This window comes from Sinohyriopsis cumingii, chromosome 6 (genome assembly GCF_028554795.1).
Source record: "Sinohyriopsis cumingii isolate HCF-2022 chromosome 6, ASM2855479v2, whole genome shotgun sequence".
NCBI classification, from domain to species: domain Eukaryota; kingdom Metazoa; phylum Mollusca; class Bivalvia; order Unionida; family Unionidae; genus Sinohyriopsis; species Sinohyriopsis cumingii.
Window position 1 is genome coordinate 24,535,467 of NC_142966.1, and position 26,613 is coordinate 24,562,079.

At 34.1% G+C, this 26,613-nt stretch overlaps 1 protein-coding gene and 1 long non-coding RNA gene across 2 annotated transcripts in view; both read left to right on the forward strand.

Moving 5' to 3' along the window:
• The first annotated feature begins 2,140 nt into the window (after positions 1-2,140).
• Positions 2,141-26,613, forward strand: part of LOC149796501 (uncharacterized) — a 74,765-nt gene continuing 50,292 nt past the window's right edge. The window contains exons 1-3 of the mRNA XM_089960234.1: positions 2,141-2,205; positions 22,154-22,807; positions 24,604-25,110. Coding sequence (XP_089816360.1) covers positions 22,189-22,807; positions 24,604-25,110 — 1,126 coding nt within the window. The 5' untranslated portion in view covers positions 2,141-2,205; positions 22,154-22,188. The remainder of the gene's footprint in view (positions 2,206-22,153; positions 22,808-24,603; positions 25,111-26,613) is intronic.
• On the forward strand, positions 11,088-14,060 carry LOC149796502 (uncharacterized). Its single transcript, XR_016421437.1, has 3 exons — positions 11,088-11,176; positions 11,808-11,952; positions 13,642-14,060. It is a non-coding gene; the product is annotated as an uncharacterized LOC149796502 (long non-coding RNA).

The following is a 26,613-nucleotide window of genomic DNA, read 5'->3' on the forward strand; positions in this document are numbered from 1 at the left end:
TACAATTATACAGATGACATATAGGGTATACTGTAATATATATTGAACTATTTATAATGTTTAGGTTCATTCGTCAATTAGCAAGCAATAATTGAATCGACCAGTTATGCGAAATACATAAATGTGTTATGTTATAACACATTTCTTCATTTTGTCATTGTTTTGAAATATTTCTTTAATATTCGGGATTAACATGCCCTAAATACATTGTCATCTCAAGAATCCATGAAACATTTCAAAACGTTTCTCTTGAGCCCAGCATCGGTCACTCTTGAAAATGGCAAAATCACGTAATCACGAAGTATTAAACTTTGACATATTACTTTGAGTGAGATTTTCCAACGTTTACCGCTCAACTTCAATGGGGCGCCCTACATATATTATAAACTTCTTCGAGAGTGGTGGGTGTAAGATGAAGTTATTTACATTTGAGAGAATCTTTGTATTCCTGTATATTACTATATTACTTTACTGTGGCTAAAATTTATTTGGATATTGTACTGGTAGAAATTGTACATGATCTAAGCACACAGCTAACGAAAATGACTGCTCCTTGTGCAACAAAACAAATCAGCCCGAATTAGTCTAAAATACACTATTTTTAGCAGCTCTTAAAATAGGTAAACATGAATTTTGACAGACTACCAGCTTCTGAATGTGCAATGAATGACTTACCAAGTATACAAAATGTAATAAAAAGTTATCGGCTCAATTTTTTTTAAAATACAATTTACTTCTGAAGTCCAAGAAGTGAAAATAACTAGGTGGAGCTAGCAGTTTTTTGGGAGATGCACAACTGAAGTGAGGCCAAGCTGTATACTCTATAACCCATATTACACCCATCAAAGATACACCAAAATAAAGGGAATTATAGGTTTTTTGAACAATACCTGATATATACTATGTTTTTTTTTAAATAGCCAGTATAACAGAGAGGAAACCGGGGAAATTCCTTTTCTTTTTATTATATTCTTATTTTCTTATTCAACCTAAGGCTTAATTGTATTAATAAAAACACACTACAAGAAACAAAGTAACTGAATGTATGCCGTATTCAAAACTAAATACGCGAGCGCAGATTCATCATTACACAACAACAACATTATTAATGCGCATATAACTCCGCCCAGATAAATTTGAACTTGGTCGCGCGCTAGACATAACTTTTGAAAGAAAATGGTGGTTTTTCTCCTTAAAATTGACATTCGGGGCCATATTGTCTATGAATGCACAACTTTTCCATTTGATCTGGAATGAATAGATTTTGGTATTTTTGTCTACGAAATTTCGTGATTATGGACTGGATTTATATGTGCCAATTCTACATGTAGTACATCGGATTTCAGCAGCGTGTTGACAGCTTCAAGTGTTTCTGTTCTGTCATTGAATGTTTGAAATCAAAATGTGGGGAAAATATGAAGTCTTACAATTGCAATTATCAAAACGACGCTATGGAATATAATGTTTATTTCATTTTGAGTACAGTAAGGAAGATTTAATTGCACGTGGAATATAGTCGAAATTACAGTACAATATCGAAATGTGTAATCAAGCTTGAGAACCCATGACAAGGCTCATGTTATTCGGATTTGCAGAATTAAGAAAGTACATTTTGGGGAAATTCAGGATGTAAAACTGTAAGTATATTTTTTGCCATTAGTATTACCAGCTAAAGAAGACAGTTTATGCCTTGTAACTTGCATTTTATTTGTAGGGACCCAGCAATTTTATGAAATCTGGCGTCTATCGCCCGCTTAAATACGAAACATTGTATCAAAAAAGTTAAGGCGGAATGTGGCAAAGCAGCTGGTATGTGGCAGTCCACGAAACATCTGCTTTAGTTCATTAAGAAACAAATTTAATCAATCAAAACGTAAAGCGCCAACTATGTGAGTGGATATGATTTATGTACAAAGTATTTCCTAATACACTATTGGGCACACGTGAGTGCAATATGAAGTAAACGTGGGTGCAATATCGTAAAATACTGAAATATAATGCCAATGTAAAAGTTAATGGAGAAGAAAAAAAAATAGCATATAATTAGTAGAATTACGATACAGGACCAGTCTAGTAACCAAGACGAGAAAAATATCCGGTACGATCGATTTGAACTATGGGATCCAATGATACATAAATAGATTTAGAGACTCGTTTAAACTTCCTGGACCATACTTACTGAGAGTGCGCTACGTTGCATTACAGGTAGGTTTTTTGATAATTTCTTTGAAGATTTATAAATGTCACTGGTCATATCGTGTGTCCTTTGAGTTTCTTGATCAATCAATTTGGCTCTCGTCACGGGAACAGACGACGGTAATCAATCCAAGAAAAAACAAAAGAAAACAAAACTCAAGACACCTTAAATTATGCTTCACAGTTGAAATTTTGTTTTCAAAATGAACATAAATGTTTGAATTTAATCTTAAATACCTCAAAATTTAAAATTCAAAATCCAAGGCTTTTTTTTAAGGTGATGACCCATTCTTGCTCAGATGTGAAAGAGTTATCGTTCGTGGATCTTATTCCAAGTGCTGAATAAGCTTGTTCTGTTACTTATGGATAGATGAATACCAAATGCCAAGTAATTCAATAGTCGCGTTTTTATTTTAAATTTAGAATTTTATGACACATTATGCTGAATTGAAATTCGTTAACAACAATGTCGGCAACTTTGTGTTAAGCGGATATCCCCAGGTAGACACCTATGGTATCACGGTACCAATTGTTTTTCCATAGGCCTCAATGCTAATGTTTTGTGAAATAAATATACTTTCTATCCTACCTCAGTATGCATGTCACACAGTGTCATAGAGAACAATGTTAGATTGTAAATTTGACAAGGACAAAACCAGGTACTCCATTGCATTTAAGAGAGATAACTCAGCTGGAACTAGACAGGGGTAAGAGTTATCTAGTCACAGAAGACATATTTTCAGCCATGTGTACCACATTTTAAAAAAATAATAAAAAATACAAAATATGATCTAGATATGAATTAACATAATCTCACATATTGCCAAGAGGCTCAACTTTTATGCACCAATCACAGCTAATGTTGTTGTTTATTTCTGAATAACATGTTCCAACACCTTAAGCTCCACCCACCTGGGGTTGTACAATTGAAAAAGTTATACCTATAGCCAACCTTAAATTTTTCAGTAATCTGTGATATAGCTCAGGACTGTACAAGTAACAAGTGTACATTGTCTCGCTTGTCAAAAACAATTGTATGAGGTACCAAGCTGCGTCTTAATGTGTATGTAATGATCTTTGAACAATTTCAGCTGTCAAAAGTATTGCTGTTACTTCATATTTCTGCTTTACTACCTAACTACATATTAGGAATAAATTGAATTTTTTAACTATAAGTTGTGTTTTATTCATATCAGCACTTATTGAACTTCACATGAGTGATATGGGATAAATCAAATTATATCATATTATGTATTAACTCAAAGTCAAAGGTCAATGTGCCAAATAGTATGTACCGCTCCTACTTGAAAATGTACAATTCATCTAAACTAAAGGAGTTTATATTTGTCTAGTAGATGTAGAGCTTTACATCAGAGACAGGTGGACATGACACAATCTTATCATAAAATATAAACTTTGAGCACGTTACGCTGTCTGCAGATACATGAGGTCACTAACCCCCAGTCCTCACACAAAGGTCTACCTACCCATCCTCTTTGTAAAACAAATAGAAAGCTTCTCTCCTTTGTGTTGTGAATAAAATTGATGCAGTAAGCCAGTCAGTCACCATATATAGTAGTAAACATCTTCTAAGTGTTATTTTGGATTGGGGGTGAAATTTGGGGAATAAAATACAGAAAAATGCCAAATTTAAACAGTAAGTATAGTGAGACAAATGGAGTTAAAACAGGAGGAAAGTGTGCATCTAAGTGTGTATCTAAAAGGGAGCTGTAGTTTATGATAAAGAAATTAAAGAAGACAAAAGCAGCAATGAGAAAAATGAGTAGTGAAAGTTTGATGACCTTACCTTGGACAAATAGATGGCAGGGCCCCATAGGTCCAAGGACAGTCGGAAGGCAACTGTGCTATAACATCCCTTACAGGCACCCAAATTTCAGGTGAAATGGTGCTCATTCCCATCTAATATAAAAGGATGAATAATTTAGATAATATAGATACATATAATGTGTATTTATTCTGCATAAGAAATTAACAGTAATGGGCTTAAGTTAGGCTGGAAATACCTAAACCAAACATAACATAATTTATCATTTTTTAAACTTGTAAACTTTACTGTGAGAAATTATTAAATTGCTTCTACTTATATTTGCATCAAGATTGAGGGCTATTATAATATTTCACAAATCTTCTCTCTATTTTCATGACTGATTGCTGCAAATATGAGTTTTTCTTTCTTGAAATGTTATGTCTGGTGTAAGGGAGATAACTGAATGATATACATAGGTTGTGGTAGTTTTGATTACTCCAATATATTATCCATGTAATATAGATGAGTTCATGAACACATATATTAGCTTCAATGCAATTAAATTATCCGAAAATATGTTACTGATAAAGTGAGAACGTAACATTCAGACTTCTATATGTAGTGGAGACCTCAAGAGTGATTAATTTTGTCTTCTGATATGGGCTGCGGCTGCTTTATATCACATAGTTTATGTTCTTGATAATGTTGGCATGTGGCGTGCAGCCTTCCATAACCATGCAGTTAAGATCCCATGCCAGTTTGGATTCTTGTGATGGGATGCAAATTTTGAAGAACAGTGTAGACTTGAATGGAAGGAATATGCAACATGTGACTAAAATGGTTATCATTCAGTAATGTTTGACCTGATATGGAAATTCCACAAGAACAGTTGGACAGAAATAAATAGAATTAATTTAAAGTCAATAGCAGATTATAATTGGGCTTGTACAAGTGTCAGTGGGAAATGCTGACTTAAAGAAACCGCTTTTGTCTGTTGGTATTCTCTGCTACTTCAACAAAAGGGAATGCATTGAGAACTTAATTTAATAAACTGCATGAACACTATAAAGGCAGGAAAGTGTACAGAAATGGACAATCAGAGCAGGACAATTAAAATCAAAGTGGGAAAGAATTCCATATATTTAATAAATTACCTAAAATTACTCATACCAGAACATTCTACATGATACAAGTGATCTATCTAGAAGTGTACATAGTGTTCTCTATCCTGGTTTATGACATCCCTTACAAGAACAAAATACATGTAGTTGTTTCTTTATACATGATCTTTCATTGTTAGCAGGTAAAGTAGTCAATATTTTGACAAAGTCAACTATACATTAGAGCCTGTTTTGAAAGACCAACCCCTCATGCCCAGAAATAATGGTCTGTCAAAACAGGTGGTCTCTCATGACAGGTCACAGCACAATCAATAAATCTGTGTGTGGAGATCCTGGTGTCTCAAAACAGGTAGTCCATCATAACAGTGGTCTCAAGACATGTTTTACTGTGTTCAGGTTAATTTCTTATGCAACTGCAAGCTTTATACTGAACCAACACTTCCAACAACCTCTCTTTTTGCATTCATTCATTTTTGACAGCAAAGATTAAAATAATCAGTATGTGCCATATGCATGATTGAGGTTCACTAATACTGTAACAAATTAGCATACTTCTCATCACCAGCTCTCAACCATCTTGATATATGGTTCCATTTGTCAAATAGAAATGTAAAGGTTAGAATTGTCATAGTCACTGTGCCTGAAGGAAGAATTCTTTCACAATAACACAGATTGTCCACCAGAGATGGAAACCAGATTTTGTGGATGTCTTGCATTTTGGTAAGAAAGACCACTACCATGGGTAAAAAATTTCAAAGGTCAAATTCACTAATACTGTTATAAGAAAAATGATTTCTGCACAAGATCTTGGGTTTTCAACCACTTGTGGTTATGAAACTGTTGCTGGCTTGCACAAGGGGTAAGGAACTCTTCTGTCCTTCCCAGAGTACAATCAAGGGACAAGATCATAGTGAATGAAGGACTCAGATCATTTCCACACAACACCAGCATTGTTCTACAGCACATAAATGTACTTTAGTGTCATGTATTTGAGGTAGGGAAGAATCCTTTCCATTTTGGGGTTAAAAGTTCAAAGGCCAAGATCACCATGACTAAAAAGAGACAAATGGTTTCAGCAGAATCATATATTTACTTAAGCATCACAGGCCTATACCCAACTTTCAGCTTTCACTTGGGGTACACTCGATGGCTTTTGATTTTGGGCATCCAAAGGTCAATGTCATTACGATGAAAGGAGAAAGGTCCTTTCTTCACAGAATTTAAATAGAGGACAACTCTAAGATAGCTGTAAGAATGAAGACCACTCACCCAAAAGCTGCAAAGAACCATCTATCAAGTCCAAAATCAGATTTAGGACAGATGTGAAGAAGTGATGTGATGTGATTTGTATTTTTAACATAGTTCTTTAACAATTTTCCGGTCATAACGCTATGATGTCTGCAATGTGGCAGTTTATAGTGATGTCATGCACTGGGGAATCATGCCGCAGACATTTAGCATGATGTCCCACCCAGTCACATTATCCTGACACCAGGCAGAGCAGTCCTAACACTAACCTCTTAATGTTGAGCGCCAAGCGAGGCAGCTGCTAGTACCAATTTTGTAAGTCTTTGGTATGACTCGGCCGGGGATCAAACCCACAACCTCTTGCATCCAAGACAGATGCTCCTACCAGTCGGCCACCGGAGCAGTAGATGTGAAGAAAGTAACACACACTTAAGTTTTAGTATAAATTATGATATAATGCAAAAAAACATTTTGATTAAAATGTTATTTAGTAGCTTGGTAGACATAATTAACAACAAAATAATTAATTTGCCTCAGGTTTTAAAAGTCAAGATTTTTTTTTTTAATACTTCGATTTTTAAAAATTTAAATCAGAATTTTTATTTTAATGAAATTTAGTGAATTACAAGAATTGATTTAGGATTTTTGACTTTTTTCGCAGACTAAACATAATTTATAATGTTTTATTTTAAAATTTTAAAGTAATTAAAAAGGAAGATTAAAACAATCACTAATATTATGTGAAAACATGAATTTGGAGGCTGGTAACCATGGCAGAAAATATTGTTGGTAAGTTTGACGACTCTGCCTGTACCACAGCATAGAAGGCAGTGTTAGCAGAATAAATGAAGCAGGCCACTTGTAGATCTATTGCTGGTTAAATTCAGGCTTGATAATGTCTGCATCCCATAATTATCAATGCCAGGACTTAGCTTAAGCCACTTTTATGATGTTGACTGAACTGGAGAAGCCACATATTTTCTTGATACTCTTGGTACATAAGTGACAGAATGGCTGGTGTTTGTCAGTCACACAGTGGGGCTTCTGTGTCGGGTTGCAGACTTCATTGTACATGTACTGTGTCCTAACATAACTATTCCAAACAGTTCTTTATTACAAGTCTTAAATATAGCATGACACCCAGCTTTTCCAGGAGTGACAATTTTCTTGGCAAAGTAGAGCCAGACATGATCTCATGTATTCTTTAAATGACACAGACGGTCATACACAGATTCCAATGTTTAAGAGATCAGCCAAGGCTTTTCTTATTAATGTACCTGACCAAGTGAACCTGAAACTTGTATATATACTGTGCCAGCTTTATAGTTAATACTGGAGTGTTCAAACTTGAAATACACAATTGACAATTACAATAGTTAATCAGATCCTATCAGCTTACATGTGTTTATTTCTAAATTAGATTTATTATGAATGTTTTGATGATTTGATTAATATTCAGACACACAATTACATTTAGTTTCATATCCAACATAGATTAGACTTACATTTTGAATGCAAGGTATTCTAATGCTATTTACAAGTGATTTAGGTCATGAAATCTGTGTAGTTTATCATCACATGTAAATATTTTTAAAAACCATCAAGATGAGTTTTTGGTGCCAGTGATTTAAATCATCTGCTTTGAATCAAATACCCCTGTTTGTCCAAATATCCTTAGTTTCCAAAACATCTGTTTGTGCACTTGAAATAAACTTTCTTGACTGTCAGTCAGATTTATTTTTTTAAGGTTTGGAAATTATAAAATGCAGTATATTAACCCATTTTTTGTGAGGATATTTTACTTTTTGCAGTTCTCGTTTTGTTAGAGTACCAGTATATGAAATGAATACTAGACAGGAGTTAACAGGAGTTAAACAGACTGAATCAAGGGAAGTAAATATACGATGTTTGATTTGACTTCTCCAGTGGCCTAAGTGGCATGATACCCCAGTGCTAGACATCACTATAAACTACCACACTCCAGGCATCATAGTTAAATATGACTGGAAAATTGTTCAAGCTATGTTAGAAATTCAAATCTTACATGTTTAATTTATATGAAATTAGATGACATTTTAATATCACAGTCTTCATTACAGAGCAGGCAAATTTAACAGTCTATAAAGTTTGGTAAACTTTGACATTTACTCTTTTATTATTAACATAAATTGTAACATTTCAAAACAAGTCATATGTGAAACACACTATTGAACTTGGTACTAAATCATCTTTTGAACAATCTTCTTGATTTTGGTCAACCTTGAGGGGAGCTAATTGTGGTCAGCAGTCTAACTAGACCTTAATGAAAATGGTACTGATCTGATTCCTAACATGGTTGCCAGAGCACTCACTGCCCGTACAGAAAAATCTCACCAGTTCACATGAGCTGCTCATAAGCTGCACATGAGAACCTTGTTAGAAATGTATGCAAATAGGGTAGATTTTGCAGGCTCATGTGTGCAGTTTGTTAGATCTTGTGAGCCAAGGAAAAACTAACCTGATTCTCACGTGAGCAGATTTTGCTCACGTGAGAATCTAAATTTTCACATGAGAAAGTAGAACTTAGAAAACATTCTTTCCCATTACATACAACCATGTTTGAAAATAAGACAGAGTTCTAATTTCTCACGTGAGTTATCACGTGAGAAACTTGGACTTTGATTCTGGTTAAACACTTATTTCAAATTTATTCAAAGTTGGATTTTCTCATGTGAGTTATCACATGAGCAATTTGGACTTAAATATTTTGTGTATGTTGAATGTCAAGCATCTCCATTATTGTCAAATAGACATCATTTCTATTTTGCACTTGCTGTTACTTTGTTGTAATTTTTAAATTTTAAAACATTTTCAACTTATTTTCTCACAGTGAGTTTTAATCTTATTTTGACCCAACAGGTTTTTTGTATTTGAACATATTAAGGTTCATTTCACTGTTTATAAAACGAAACAATTCAGAATTAAGGTCTTGTATAACCAGACTACCCATTAAACTTTAACAGCTGTCAAAGAATAGAGTTAATAACTTGCATACTGATCGTGGTTGATGTTTAATAATCCGTAAAAAGGTGAAATGTTTCTCTCCCCAAAATTCACAGTTTACAAATATAAAAAGGAAATAAAACTTTTGCCCTAAAATGAATCCTATGTACCATAAACATATGATGCAACTCATTTATTCACAAACTTCTAAAACCCCACAATCCAATTGTAAAACAAATACATAACCTCATATCTGGAAAAAAATAAACACTGATGCACAGTCCTTTTGGCCTAATAAACTCTCAAGTTATTTTCCATACAAATTGGAGAATTACATAAACTACGTCGTTTTCTTCCATGCCTAACGTTCGCACAAAAGTCAATACAATCTTATACTTACTGAATTGCGTAATTCGGCTTAGGGGTCTTCATTTAGTACGTACGCAAAAGTCTGGGAAAGGTTGACCCCCCGTACGCTTGCATACTTTTTTTTACGCCCCCCCCCCCTCCCGCGTACGAACGCATGCATACTTTTTTTTTACGCCCCCCCCCCCTTCCCGCGTACGTACGCTTGACGCCCCCCTTTCCCATATTCTATAAAACGGCCTATGTTTAATCCACGCAGAAACCATAAAGGATTAATAATGTTAACGTGTTTAATAAAACATTGTCCACCGACGTTGAATGTCTGGCATCAAAGAAATACGCGGGGTAACATTAAACATTTTGTCTAGTGTCCGCTAAAATTCAAACGCCGACTGAACAGTCGAACAGGTTACGTATTAGACAAATTATTATCGAGGTTTCACCCAACCCCGTTTCCTATGCATGTGTACATTATCATTAAAAAAAAAAACATGTACTGTACATAAAATTTAATAAATCCGTAAGAAGCTAACTGCCTAATCCAGTCGTGTTTGGTTGTGTAGCTGTTTCGCACTGTTTTACACGTGTATATTCTTGGCAATAGAAACTTTTGCTTATTTGCAGCCTTTTAAATGTTGTAATCATGTCATTTCAAAGTTTATAAAAGAAGTTTCCTATTGAAATAATCACAAAACAAATCACTGACGTTTCCGTTAACTTTTCTGTGACCCAGGTTATCAGAGTACACGGTGGAAGAATCGGCTTGTTAGAACCATTAGAGTGTCCTGTGGGGCATGGCTCGGCACAAGCTAGTGTAAAAACATCAAAATTAACTAGGTCTATATTAATTAACTTATTAATGATATGAATTCACTTATAGCTCAGTTTTTATGAAACATCAGATAATAAAATAGCATTTATTTAATATATAAAAATAACATTAAAAAATACCCGAGTACATGTGTACAAAGGAGTGTAAAACCAGAAGGGTTCGCATCATTGCTTACAATTTAAATGTCAGTCATACAGTAGTATAAAATAATAAAAGTATTATTTTTATACTACATGTATGACTGATTTTTATATTGTAATCAATGATACAAGCACCTATGCGTACAACAACATGTTTACTAATAATTTACCCTTTATGGCGCCTCAGATGAACTCAAAAGCTGCTGGATGTTGACCTACAGTGTACATGAAGAATAGCACTTTTAAACCGAACAGACGGAAATTTACGCGCGGGCCATATTCTCTTAGCAAGGGCCACGCTGTTTATGGAGAAAGTTATTTAATATTCTCCTGCAACATGTTTACTCTTAAAACATTCTGACAGCAAGAGTGTGGACATTATTAAAATATAGAAACCACCACCAACATTTTAAGATACCCACGTCGGTACGGTTGTTAATGTCCAGTACGAAACAGAAGACGTCGACGTGCTGTTAGGCAAGATTCAGGGATTATGAAAGACTTGTTAATTGCCGAGAAAGAGGTAAGTTACTTTTACTCATTTCTTTTTACAATTTCGCATATAGAATGATCAAAGTGGATAGCCTGAAATCATCGACATTATAAGCATAAGCATAAATTCGCATGGTCGTTTAAAATTGAGCCAAGGGTTTGTTTCAGATTTTACTTAAAGATAATAATTCAACCTCCTGTTTCTAAAAATGATATCTACATCACACTATCATCGAATATTTAAGCCTTCCGCAATTAAACTGTGCAACCATGTCTGGCTCTTACCCCCACCCCCAGTAATAATGCGGGCGCTCAGTGAGGAGCACTTGCGTTACCGATTGAAACAATTTGTACAAACATAACTGTTTTTCGTATTATTTTATTGCTGATTGGGTGGATCAAGATAAGCATACACGATTGAGAACCAAATGCAGTAGCTTAATTCATAATTTTATTCCTAAAAGACATTTGCCCTGTCTGTCAAATATTTTGATTGGCAAATTTAAAATAGAGATTTAATTGGATAAGGATTACAGCTTTTCTTAATGCTTATATACACTAGGACTCTTGCCAACCAAATCGTTTTCTCATTTCAGTGCATTCTTTCAGTTATGCATAGATAAATAAAATGATCAATTATACTAATTTTTATCTTTTTACAGATTAAACTTCATGAAGGTCACAAAATTCAATCAACACAACAAAGTTAGCAATCATTTGAAAGAAGTGCAAAACATTGACAGCAACAGGTAGAAGTCAGACAAAACCCCATTGCCATGCTAGAGGAAATTCCGACTCCAGTAAAGGGTATGTACAAGACGCTTCAAAACTTTTGATGTAATACACATGATAACATATATATTTCAGACTCTAAAATTTGACCCCCAATACATTTGTTTTTTTAAATATAAAAGTTGGAAACCAGATTTTGAATTTCTTTATATATTGCAAATGTACATATTTTGGAAAAATGTATCCCAAAGTTTTGGAGATATCTTTCAGAGGACTGCTCCAGAGGTAGAGATGTCATTTTTTTGCAAATTTCTAATGTGTACCCATCATTCCTAACGATTGGTTACCAGAGTATACAATCAAAAGGAAATTGTATTAAATGTGAAGCTGAACTGCTTTATTATAGGTTCACATGTTCCAACCCCAAAAAGAGCTGTAAGCATAATTATTACTAATATAAGTGGCAAAAATCATAATCTGAGTACAACAAGAGTATAAATTACATGCCATTATTACAGAAAACTGTATGAAAAATGTATATGGAGTTATAATTTTTGTCACAAATCAGCTGAACTCGTGTGGATTACTAGTATAGATGAGAATAGACACAAAAGAAATTGATAAATTATTTGTGCATAACAGTCATTTTGACTAGTGTACATGTCTACAGTAACTTTCGCGAATCGTCATAAAGTCCATAAATGTTGATTGTTGTATTATCCTCAACCTGCCATGGTTCATCCCTATACGACGTTCCAGTGCAACCTGTTTTTAAGTTTAACAAAATATCTTTTCTCTAACATTTTTCAGTTACATAACATCCAGCAGTTGCATTGATACATCCCAGGTTATTTTTGTTGTTTTTTCTTCTTTTAAAAAAAAATGATATCTGGTGCCATTTATTTTCTCATTAAGCTGGACTGCTATGTGTGTAGTATCATAATAGAATGAATGGTTTCACATTCAAGAACCTGTTTTTTCAAAACTGTTATTAAGTAGCAAACTTTTTTTGATCTTTATATTTCAGTCTGTATAGTTGTCCATTTCATTCATTTTTTGTCCTAACATGGTATAAGAAGTGCATGTTACAGTAGCCAAGTTAAACCAGACATTCATATTGTGCTTAATTTTATTTGACCCAGATAATGTCACCAGGTTCTGAAAACAAGAGTGTTTTAAGTCATGAGAAAATTGGCACATGAACCATGGACAGGCATGAATTTTAGGATGGTTAGGCTTGAAATATCAGGGTTGATTCTTAAATAGGTCACTTGAGAAAGGATTATATTGACAAGTAAATTGTAAGCAACCATATGAGCTCCTGTGAACACTTTTATTTTAACGGGTACCCAATTGTTCGTTTTATTACCCAGGTTATTATCAATGGGAGAATACCCGGGTACACATTGGCATCTTTATCCAGTAGTGGTCAAATTTGGAATATGCAGTGTGACTTGCAGGTATCTCATCAACAGTGCAGTTTATATGTTTGCTACTTAACTATGGTAATTCTATTGGTAGAGCTATTTGACTCATAGTCCAAAGGATGAATTTTCAGACTGGGTTGGCTGCGTAAGTGTGTCCTTGGGAAAACAGTTGGCTCCTATTTTCACAGTGTGATAAAGTGCCATCTAATCCAAACTACAATTATGTATTTTGCCTTTACCTTGTAAAACAAATCTTCAAAAATCCACCTTACAGGACGTCTCAAATGCTGTGATCAGAAAAAAAAAACTCCTACCAACTTTTTCATTTCCATTTCAGGTTTCGTTTTTCAACAGTTCAAAACTGAGCCTGCTAACTTAAATTCAGTGGTCAACAGGAAGTGCATTGATTCAAAGAGAACAAACTCCAAGTGAAAATATTGTTGCAGACTGGCAAATAATGAAATTCAGAAGCAGGAATGTCAATTACATGTTTTGTTTGCTTTGAATTTTCTGGAACAGTGAAGAATGGTCTTCATGTGAAGCAAATTTCCAGCAGTATCTTTCATTATGACCTTAAAGTTTTTAGAATAAATGTGATGTATTAATATAACAGGTACATACATACATACATACATACATACATACTCTCGTTGTCTTACCTTATTAAAAGATCACTAATCGAACTCAAATTATATGCTTATGATTACTAGATTTGAATATTGATCTTACTCTGTTTAATTCTTGTATTCAATAAAAACTAAATACTATAGTTGTTTTTTGTTGTTTTTGCTCATGTGAGCAAAATCTTGCTCACGTGAGCAGATCTTGCTCACGTGAGCAAGGTGTGGCTCACGTGAGCAAGATGTTGCTCACGTGAGCAGATCTTGCTCACATGAGCGAGGTGTGACTCATGTGAGCAAGGTGCGGCTCACGTGAGCAAGATATTGCTCTTGTTAACAATTCCTGCACATGTGATTTTCTTATTAGAATCTATTTGCTCACGTGAGTTCTAACCTAATTTGCATGTTAAATTGCACATGAGACTAACCTGAGTTAGATCTCACGTGAGAATCTCATGTGCAAAAGGGTAGGCAGTTTTGGTGTGGGAGGCATCTTGAAAATTTTATTATTGCCATTACTTCTGAGTTGAGTGTCTTATTGACATAGGGCTCACACCAGAAGATTTTCTTATGATATCTAGCTGGTCCTAATGAAAATGGAGCTGCTTTCATATGTAGATTGGCCACTGCAGTGACCATCTTGCAATATTTTGTTATTGTTATTCTTCTTGAATGATTGGTCTTATCAACATGGGGTTTTCACTAAAAGAGTTCTTATGATATGTAAGTTGGCCTTAATTGAAAATGGTGCCCATGTGACATCCGATATGGTAACCATGGAAGCCATGTTGAGTATTGTTTTTTGCTACTCCTTTGTGATGGAAACAAAGCACAATACATCATCTATTTAAATTTGGATGAAATTGCAATAATTTCACTTGCTGAAACTCTTGAATGATTGGCTATATCAGCATAAGGTTTTCATTCAAAGACTTCTTATGATGTCTTTTTGGTCTTGAATGAATAAGATTTTGATTTGACATCCAGTATGACCACCATCGCTGCGATCTTAAAAATCTTGTTACTGTTACTCCTTTGGAATGGAAAATTATTCCAACATTGCATTTTATAAGACTAATTATAATAATAATAACTTCTTGTTTGTAAATGAAAATAATGCTGATCTGACCTCAGCTGTGGCAACCATCTTGAAAATTTTGTTATAGCTACTACTTATGGTTTTCACCGCAGAGAGATGCTGCCAGGCAATGGGATTGTGGGTTTCTTGCAAGAAAATTGTTAGTCACACAACTTACCAATATCAACAGGGGAAAGTTACAATTATTTGTAATTCCTGCAATTGGTTTGTCAAGTTAAGTCTTGTTCATCAATTTTGCTGCTGATTTCATGAAAGCTATACTAATGTAGATTTAATGTTTTAATACAAGCATCTATATGATTGAGGTCTGCTGTGGTTTTTGCAGAAACTGATATTGAGGAATTCAGATTTAACTGTTTCCTAGAGCAGTATAGCAAACAGATCCATTGATCAGCCATAACAGAACTGTGCAGAGCATAACAAGCTGCAAGTTTTATGAAGGATGAAACAGAAGATAACCAATTTGTTTTATGGTAATATCATCTGCTGTGGATGATACTTAATTTAAGAAGAAGAAAGCTCTCATGTTGCAATGTGAACTGAATATGTTGCACAAATCAGTGACATGGAAATAGTTGCCACCTCATCCACAGCATGTGGAAGCAGAGGCTTAGATAAAGAAAGGAAAATTAACTGTAATTCCAAGATATGTAGTTGATTACCTGCAATTGATTAAGGAAAGAACCAAAAAGGAGGGTTGTTATGTGTTAATATCTGTTGATAATATAAGAAAAATAATCCTTTCACTACTGAAAATGGTTTCAAAGGTTAACCTGTGTTCTTCAAAGTCTGTAACCTTGGCATGTGGAAAATGTTCAAATATCATGAAGACCAGTTTCCTAATTTGTTTAAATTGGCCAATATTGCATGATTCTCTCATTACAAAGAGCAGATTGTGAGAGGGGATTTAGTTCACAAAACAGAATTCACACTGCTCTTAACATCACAAACAGTGAATAAACTGATGACTATTCAGATACAAGGGGGTCATATAGACCATTTCCCCTTTTCATATGCTTTGATAAAGGAGAGAGGTAAAGCAGAGAAGAATATTTACCAGCTCAGCAAACTAAACTGGGTATGCTGATACTTAATATATTTGTTGTGAGAGACATGATATAAAGTCATTGAATGCTTTTCTTAAATTAGGGATTCAGATACCTTATAATAATGTTGTCACTCATCAGCTCCCATTTGGCATTGTTGCCCCTAATCCACCTCCTTTTGAAGTAGATTTGGGGGACCTCATCATCTTAAAAAAAAGTTCCTGGCAGCATATCTGCTTTATAAAGTGTTTGGTCGATTTTGAATGAAAATGATGCTGGTATATAATGCCCAATATGGTCATTAGGAAAATCTTGTTGCCTCTCCTGCAGAATTTATGGTTATATTGACTTAGGGTTTTCACCAAATAACTGATTTGTCCAGAATGCAAATAGTGTCAATCCTATATCACATGTGGCTGACATTATGGTCATCTTGAAAATATTGCTACTTGTCCAGAATGGATGGTCATATTGGCATGGGTTTTTCACTTAAAGTCTTCTAATCTTGTCTAGTTTGCCTCAGTGAAGATAATGTCAATGTTGCATACAGTATGGAATTATGGGGTAAATCAAGTGTTCCTCTGTCACCTCTCACAGTGGATTCAGTAAATTTATATAGGCCATTAAAATAATATGTGTTTGTGATAAGTATGTGTATCTAAAGTTGCATTCTACAAATATCAGGAATTAATTTACTTTGCTAAGTAATTAGATAAACAAAACTACTGATATACACATTTTATATTTATTAGCTTTGATCAATTCCTGCAGTTTCCTATGCAACTCATTTTTTGTTTTTGTTGTTCATACAATATATTCTATAACCCAAGTCTGTTTTCTTGTAAACCATAATGATAAGTCATGCAAAGCAGTTTATGAAGTATTCAGGCTTCACTTTTCTCAGTGGATTCTGTGCATAGCTGTAAAGGTAAGTCATTAACATACATACATGTAATTCATTTGTGACTAATAAGCATGTGTATTTCAAAACAATATGCATTACGTACCAAACTTTGAAATTCATTTAAAATGCTTAGCAATGAGATAAACACACCTACGTCTACTATTTCAGATATGCATTTTTTAAATTTACTTTGATCTATACCAGGTAGAGAATCTTTCAGTTTTCTTAGGATAAATGAAATTATTTTAATTTTTCTTGCTCATACAACATAATTATTTGTTAATGCTATTTGGTTTTGCTACCACTCCCAGATTATCTGTTATCCTGAGGACAATTAAACATACTGCAAATCTGAAGATTTACTTTTATCTGTTTTACTTGACAACAAATTAACAACTTGGGATTCAGAGGAATCAAGCTATACCAGTTCACCTTCAGATTATTGCAGGTTGGTCATATCAGCATGGAGTTTCCATAGAAAGACTTCTTATGATGTCTAGATTGTCATAAATGAAAATGGTGCCACTGTGGCCACCACAATGGCCATTTGGAAAATCTTGTTACTACTATTGCTACTTCAAGATTCTGGTCATATTGACATTGTGCTTTCACCAGAAAACTTCTTGTGACATCTTGCTGGTCCTTAATGGAAATGGTGTGCATCTGACATCCAATATGGCCACCATGGCAGCCATTCTCTGACAGTCTTTCTGCAACATCATAACTATCTACAATTACTTGTATTTACTATAACTTTGATAGTATCTTAACATAAGTTTCATATTCAAAAAGGTCAGTATTTTTAAGCCTGCTGCAGACATTACTTTTCTGAGTCAATTGAATGAAGTACTGATACAAATCATGGTTCCATTATAATTGTCAAAACCTCAGTCCAACAGACATTCAGACTTTGGAAGGACCAATTCCTTTTATCTGCTTGACTTCAGGATGAAACAAGTCCTACCCTGCTGCACTATTATTATTAATTATTTTATTATATTTCAATTTTTTTACATTAAAAGAAATATGTGTGGTATATATTTTGGCCTACAGGTATTTTTTGTGTTATAACTGCAGGAAGGATGCATAATTGTCTACAGTTTTGTAGATTATAGGTTACATTTCAGTAATCCTATCTAATTTTATGACAGTAGACCTAGATATTTATTGGTATATGAAATTGTCTAATTTCTTTTCTATATTTCACAGTCATGATTTGGATACTGATTTACATGACTGTCAAGTACATGTATTGATTCAGGTCCTTTTTCTTTGTCATCATGAATATTATCTATGTAACAATGCTGGGGGTAGGGTGCAGGTACTCCCCCAGAAATTTCTTGGGGTAAATAAACACACCTATTTTTACATATACTCCTTCCTAAATCCATCTGTATCTCAGTTTCTTTCAAAAGCCAACATTTTATATTAAAAAGCATCAACAATTTAGTACAGAGATTTTAATACAGATTTATTGTCTTTAAACATTAAATATTTAGTTTTTGTCACTTTCGTTTAAAGAAATACACCCTGAAAAACAACTTCACCTAGTCTCCTAAATCTGCCTATGATCACAAGTTCTTATAGAAATTAAATTTTTATATGAGTAAGTGTATACAGTATCAAAATATTGGATACAGCAGATTACAGGTATTATTAAATATTTATTTTCTTGGTACATGTCGTTACCTATGGATATTTGGCTTTAGTGTATAATGCAATCAAACAGGAAGCAGCTGTTATGCCAAAGGATAGTTTACCTGACCCTGCAAACTGCCGAAGTCAAGACAACCATTATTTACCCATTGACTAAATAAACTGTTTCCTGTCACAGCAGCATGGATGTCCACACTGACATTCCATTATGAGTTACTACTAATGGAAATTGATTCTCATTGACTTTGCAGCCCAAGTCCATGTTAGAACTTTGTGTTCAAATATGCATGAACAAGACCTGTAAGTTTACCTAACGCAACAGATATCATACTTTATATTGATTGGAACAAGGAACCAGAGTACTCATCAGTCAATAAGAGTTTCATTTACCAATTTTGATCACATGATCCATGCCTGACCCTGCATTATAAGTGGGTTCACGATTTATCTGGGCACAAGTGGTCAAGGGAAAGGGATATTTATATATGGTCATTTGTAATCTCTACAGTCATTCTGCTCCCAGTTCAAAATAGCAGTACTGTACATCTAGTCATTCTATTCTGAATTCAGCATTCCAGTACCGTACATATAGTCATTCTACTGCCAATTCAGTATTCCAGTACTGTACATCTAAGTCATTCTATTCTGAATTCAGTATTCCAGTAAGGCACATCTAGTCATTCTATTTTGCATTCAGTATTCTAGCACTGTACATCATGTCATTCTATTCCCAATCCAATATAGCAGTACTGTACATCTAGTCATTCTATTCCCAATCCAATATAGCAGTACTGTACATCTAGTCATTCCCAATCCAATATAGCAGTACTGTACATCCAGTCATACTATTCCCAATCCAATATAGCAGTACTGTACATCATGTCATTCTATTCCCAATCCAATATTCCAGTACTGTACATCATATCATTCTATTCCCAATCCAATATAGCAGTACTGTGCATCTAGTCATTCTATTCCCAATCCAATGTAGCAGTACTGTACATCTAGTCATTCTATTCCCAATCCAATATAGCAGTACTGTACACCATGTCATTCTGTTCACAATCCAATATTCCAGTACTGTACATCATGTCATTCTATTCCCAATCCAATATAGCAGTACTGTACATCATGTCATTCTATTCCCATTATCAAATATAGCAGTACTGTACATCTAGTCATTCTATTCCCATTATCCAGTATAGCAGTACTGTACATCTAGTCATTCTGTTCTGAATTCAATATATAGCAGTAGTCTACATATTGCAGGAATTTCATAAACTAAAAAATCAAGTTAGCAGCTGACTACCATCTCTTACTGAAAGGTTGATTTTTGAACACAAATACTATGGTATTTCCATTAAATGTTATTTAGTAAATTTTGTTAACGAATGTCTTTATAACAATCCATATTAAATTAAACTTTAATTTTAAGAACCAAGATGAAGAATCAAGTTATGTCCATTCACCATCAGATTATTTCAGACTTATTGATAACATGCCGATCATTTTTCTCATCAACATTGCTTTTATAAGTGTTCTACTGCCAACTGTTTCTTGATTTAAAGTTTTTATTACAAATTGTGAGGCATTTCAATACTAATAATAATACTTAGTCCACATCAAATGTGGACTTAGTACAACACTTAGTCTTAAGAAGCTGAAAGCACCTTGCAATATTAGATAACACATAAAATGCACACACACACACACACACAGAGTAATAAGACTACAAAACAAACGCCATGAAATACACAAAACAAAAACAAGCTGACAACAACAAAGGAATTACAAACATTATGTTTTTAAGTATGTTCTTGTCAATTTTAAGTCCTTAGCATTCTTGAATGAAATTACAGTATCCTTGTGTCTAAGATCAATGGTGTGAATTTAATGTTGATATCGCATCCATGACTTCACATCGGAAATGGACCTCAACACCTTGGATGGAAGTTTCAGCTTCAGTTGGATATCTAGGTTTGTATATTTGAGTGTCATAATTAGCATACAGTTGGTGAGACACCGGATGTCAATCTCTGACCCTTCAGAGTGACTGAGTGTATAGAATGAAGATAACAGGGCCATGAACAGAACTTTGTGGAACACCAAAACATAGATCAACTGGGCTGGAATATCTTCCATTTACTGACACAATCTGTGTCCTGTTGACTAAGTAGGATTTGAACCATAGTAAGGCTGTATCATAAATATTGTATACATGCTGGCAGTTATATCATTGTCTGTTGTGTCAAATGCTGCATATTAGTCAAGGATGGTGAGGGATGTAATCTTTCCAGTATCCAATGCAGAGAAAAGGTTGTTATTAAACTACTCACGGAATGGCAGTTTCAGTAGTATGGTGAGGGAGATGTGCAGGCTGTACATTGCTAAGAAAACAGTTTGAATTCAGATGAGATATAAGTTGGGAAAGAACAACTTCTTCTAAGATTTTTTTAATGAATGAGAGGTTATAGAAATAAGGCCGTAGTTCTTTAAATCATTATGGTCAAGAATGGCACTCTCATTTAGCAGTGAGCAGCTGGTCCCTAACACTACTATACCATGAAGAATACTTTTGAATTGATATTCTGCACTTCGTTGCTGGGGCATGTTTGTCAAGCAATAAACACAAGCACTTCTCAAGTTGTACTGCTGTAGCTGGTAATGAAGTTGTTGGGTTTGCTTGAATATCGTGCATTAGATAGGTTCTATTTATCATACGGAGGTTTCTCTTAGTAGCAAACAGAGATGGTGGGTTATGGACTGATGTCATATGATGCAGAGGTGATCTGATCCAATTGTTCAATGGACACCAATGAAGACTAGAATATTATCATCAGAATCCAATCTGAAATGTGACCATTGTTTTGTGGGTGGGTTGGTTAACTCAGACTCCATGAGGTTGAAAATGCTGAAAATGTTAACAGAATTTAAGAGTTTTGGTGTGTATCTGTTTCCAGGACAGTCAAAATGAAAGTTGAAATCTCAGAGAATAATCAGGTTGCTGTTTAAATGTGAATTTCATTGACAAGGAGCTTTAAAAAATGCAATCCAGATCAAGAATCAGGTTAAGGTAAAGAACTGAGACTGATAACAGTGGATAAATGATTAAACACTCTAAGGAATCTTGTTCATATTTTCATTTTTTTGTTGTTGTTGTTGTAATGCAGATATGTTATATTATTTTCAGCATATAAGTTATATGTGGCACAGATGTATTATTTAGTACACTTTCAATTTAAATTTGAGTTACTTCATCTTTCTTCACTGTTTTAATGTGATGGGCATAATAATCTTATTTTTATGAAATCATTGCACTTATTGGACCACATTTGATGTATTCTATGTCAATTACATTAATAACACTCTAATGACAAGCTACTCTTCACGTACAATTTTCAATGAAGAATCCATTTAGAGTAATATAGATAATACATACATTCACTTATTTTATATATATATATATATATATATATATATATATATATATATATATATATATATATACAATATCTCTTTATCAGATGTGACATATATAGGACAGATCAGCAAAACAATCATGGCAAGTTCCTGTGCTAGTTCTTATGTATCTAGCCAGGAGACAACAAACTTTGGACGAGTTTGTCGGATAGTGATCGATCTGTTACGAGACGTTCTCTGGCAAGTGCTTACACATGAAGTTCCACCAGCAGATCTACCAAACAAAGTTCAGACAAATCAAAACAAATTGGGAAAACTTGATGTAAGGATAAATACATGGTTGTGTGGCATTTCTCATTCCTCCCTTGAGATTCCCAAAGCTGAAAAATTTGATGTCTCCTCTCTTTACACTCTAATAAGGAACCTTTGTTGTCAGGTCCAAACTCCAAGCACACAGTGGGGGAAAACTCCACCCACTGGTGGAACAACTTTGGGTGATGACATAGAGAGAGTAAGAGAGTTCAGAAACACTGTTTATGGTCATGCAACACAGGCCAAAATCGACATTGCAGATTTCAAAAACCTATGCACAGATATTAAAACTGTAGTTAGCAGATTTGACGTGTACTTTAGTTCCATTAGTCAAGCCATGAAATGCAACTTCGAAAGAGAGATTGATACCATTCTTACATGCAGTATGGACAAAACACTTGAGGATGCCTACATTGACAGAATGAAAGAAATTGCTATTTTATCAGGTAAGTGTATACTTTTATGCATAATTAAATGGAGTTTTTCAGCAAAATATGAATACTTTGCACAGATTGTACATTTTCCAATTTTTAAAAAGAACATGAAGCCTCAAAGTGGAAGTGTAAATTGTCTTCTGTAGTTTTAAATTTCTTGAGATGTGTAGGGTTAGCATTTTCAGAGTTCATATATGAAACCATCCAGTTCTTCTTATGGAACATTTTTATTATTTTTATAAATGGATGAAATATAAAATTGAATACAAATAATATTCCTTAATTTGCTAACTGCTTTATGTCAATTACATGTTAAAAATGACTTGCCTTAATCCTTAAACTTTTAATCCAGAAATGTAATCACACAGTTATTTTATGGATTTTCAAGTGTTTTGAGTCCAAATTTAAGCATTTACTTGAAAAAAATTCAAACATTACTTTTATTTATGTATTATTTACTGATATTCTGTCATTTTAATCTTTTCAGTTAGAATCAGATAAATTTTCATAGGGTATGTGATAGGTTTTAGTTGCATTTAAGGGAAAAGTATGGGAAGATTAACCTCAAAATAAAACCTCCAAGAAAACATATGAATGAAATTGTAATTTGTAGCCTTGATTTGATTTTCTTTTATATTCAGTATTTTGTTATCTTTTTCTTGCTGAAATCTTAAAGGCAGGCATGATTACAAATATGCAGTTTTTTTAATTCAAATTTTCAGCACCACATACTTGCATAGTTTTGACATCATTTAAAAGGACAGTTATAGGTGAAATAGTATTTACTTGGTTACACTTATCGACTTGATAGGTTAGAAGATATCTTACAGGAAGTATTGATCTACTTGTTAAGTCAGTTTGACTCATTAACCCCATGTGCCACATTTACGTGTCATGAGGTGGTACCCTAATTCTGAGCTTTGTACTATCAAGATCATTTATGTTACTCCAAAGTGGGTGGTATAACAGAAAAGTAGACAGATGTAAGTTCTACAGTAATACCAAATAATCTAAACTTGTTACTCGCTTTACAATATACAGCGGGAAGAACTTAATTTTTTAGTCCTGTTTTTTTAATACCAAAAATTTGCATGTTTTTGGACTCAGATTTTATGTCCTGGTTTTAGACTTTTTCAAGAGATCTAAAGCAGACCAGTCTTAAGTGCACATGGAAAGGTCTGCCTTTGCAAAACGTATGATAAGTTTGAGAGTTGGAGTAAAATGTGCCAGAACAGGAAAATAATGGATCCAATAAGCAAAAACAACAAGAAAACAACTCCAGTTTTTAGCCTTCTGCACATGCATGAGTGAATTAATAGTCAATCTCAAACAATTTCATTAACACAACTAGGCATCTGGATAAAAAAAATCTCTTGGAAGCAGATGTATTTGGATGTATTCAGAAGTAACCCGATAAATGTGTTTCCTACTCCAATTTCAGGTGAAAATGTCAAAAATCTCCAGGAGTTAATGCAATTTAGTTATTCCTAAGCCTTTGCTGTACTTTTGTAGGAAAGGTTTATGGAAACGGATAGTTTTTTTTAAAAAACTGAGAAAACCATGAAATGATAATATTAACTCAAAACACTTGGACTTTGCTGTCCAACCTTTTTGACACCATGGGCCACTGAAAAATGTTTTTCTTGAAGCCGAGGGCCGCAGCAGAAAGCTGAAAAGCAATGACTATACAGCTGCTTGAGCTCTGGCGGGCCATTTAAAATCAGCCCACGGGCCGCATGTCACCTTTTTACATTAAATATTAAAGATTCAGACTATTCAGTGTTCATAAACAATGTTATTTTCTTCAGATGATGTTGGTGATGTAAAGCAGCAAGTTGGTTATGTAAAGCGGCATGTTGACATTGTAAATGAGCAAGTTGGTGATATAAAACAGCAAGTTGACATTATAAATCAGCAAGTTGGTGATACAAAACAGCAAGTTGACATTGTCAATTGGCAAGTTGGTGATATAAAGCAGCAAGTTGACATGGTCAATCAGCAAGTTGGTGATACAAAGCAGCAAGTTGACATTGTAAGTCAGCAAGTTGGTGATATAAAACAGGAAGTGGACATTGTAAATCATCAAGTTGGTGATACAAAGCAGCAAGTTGACATTGTAAATCAGCAAGTTGGTGATATAAAGCAGCAAGTTGACATTGTAAGTCAGCAAGTTGGTGATATAAAACAGGAAGTGGACATTGTAAATCATCAAGTTGGTGATACAAAACAGCAAGTTGACATTGTAAATCAGCAAGTTGGTGATATAAAGCAGCAAGTAGAAATTCTTCAAAGTAAAGTTGATGTTGTGAACAAAGGTAAGATGTTTACTGAAGCTACTCACCATTTAGTATTTTCATCTGGTAATCTTAACATTTTACAGAATTTATTGTTGCAAACAAAACCTGCATGTCTTTTTTATTAACTTATAATTTTGATACATGATTAGATATTGACACCATCTGTTGTTTTCATTTCTCAGTTTTCAAATTTTGCATTGATTTTAGCAGAATGTAATGATGTATGTCTTCCATCATGATGATAGATTCCTGTTATTTGATATAATTATACACATTTTGAAATGTATGGCACACTTCAATAATGCTTTTAAAAGTGAACTTGGCCCATTTGCCTTGGTCCTTTTGCATGTTACAATAAATGCTTGCAATATATATATATATATATATATATATATATATATATATATATATATATATATATATATATGGAATATATAGTATTGTGTGTGTGTGTGTGTGTGTGTGTGTGTGTGCGAGTCCAAAATTATCTAATAAGACCCTCAGTAGGAATGCCATCTTAATATATTAAGCATGAAAGCAAACAAATGCATCCTCTTAAAACAGATGATTTGGGAGCAATGTTAATCATCTAAGTACAGTACAGCTCACTTGAGTTTTTGAAACCCTACACATCACGCTAGAGTTGGAGAAGGAAGGGATTAAGGAAACAAACCTGAGCCACCATCGCTGTGTGTGTCTTGTTTTAGTTGCCACTGTGGCTGTCTGAGAATAGCTTGATCTACATACCACACTTTCTCACAGAGTCAGTCATTGTAGATGACCACTGTGGAGTGGATGTGGTCTCCATAAAATGGTCATGGTTTATTGTGTATGGTCCTAGCAAGCATGTTCTAAAGAGGTTTGTGGAGAGAGAGGAGAAGCAATTGCTTACTTTCTGATAATGAAAGAAATAGATGACAAACCAGATAATAGAAATATGAACACAATGCCTGGCAGACTATATTAATACTACATTTTGCCCAATGATTCCATTTTTTCCCTCAGTGTGTGCGGGTCAGTGATGTGAAGAGAGCACAATGTTTCAGAATTGTATAATTTTGACATTCTAACAGAAAATGTTCAGCTGATTCTACTTGTCTGTATGTGCAGTACCTATTGTTAGAAACATGATTTAGGAATAAATTAATTTTTAAGCTACTAAGTATTTAGTTCTCAATCATGTATGCTGAACTTTATCACCAATATAAAAATATGAAGGAGTTTATGTTTGCCCCAATTCAGGTAAATTTAAATCTTTTGAATAGATGGGTTACTGTTTATTTCAGTTGGCAACATGTTCAATTCTGACTATGGGTTGACGTCAGATTAATTAGAAACAATTCTCAAACTTACAATATAATGCTATAATTGTAGCTATTAAGTACAGTGCACCATTAGATGGCTTAATGTGAAAGAAACTCATCTTTCCCAAACTCAGATTGACATTATCTTCTGATGCCAATATTTGTGATAGTGTTGAAATTATGGTGACTGCTCTGATTTCTGCAGAATGTCAGATGA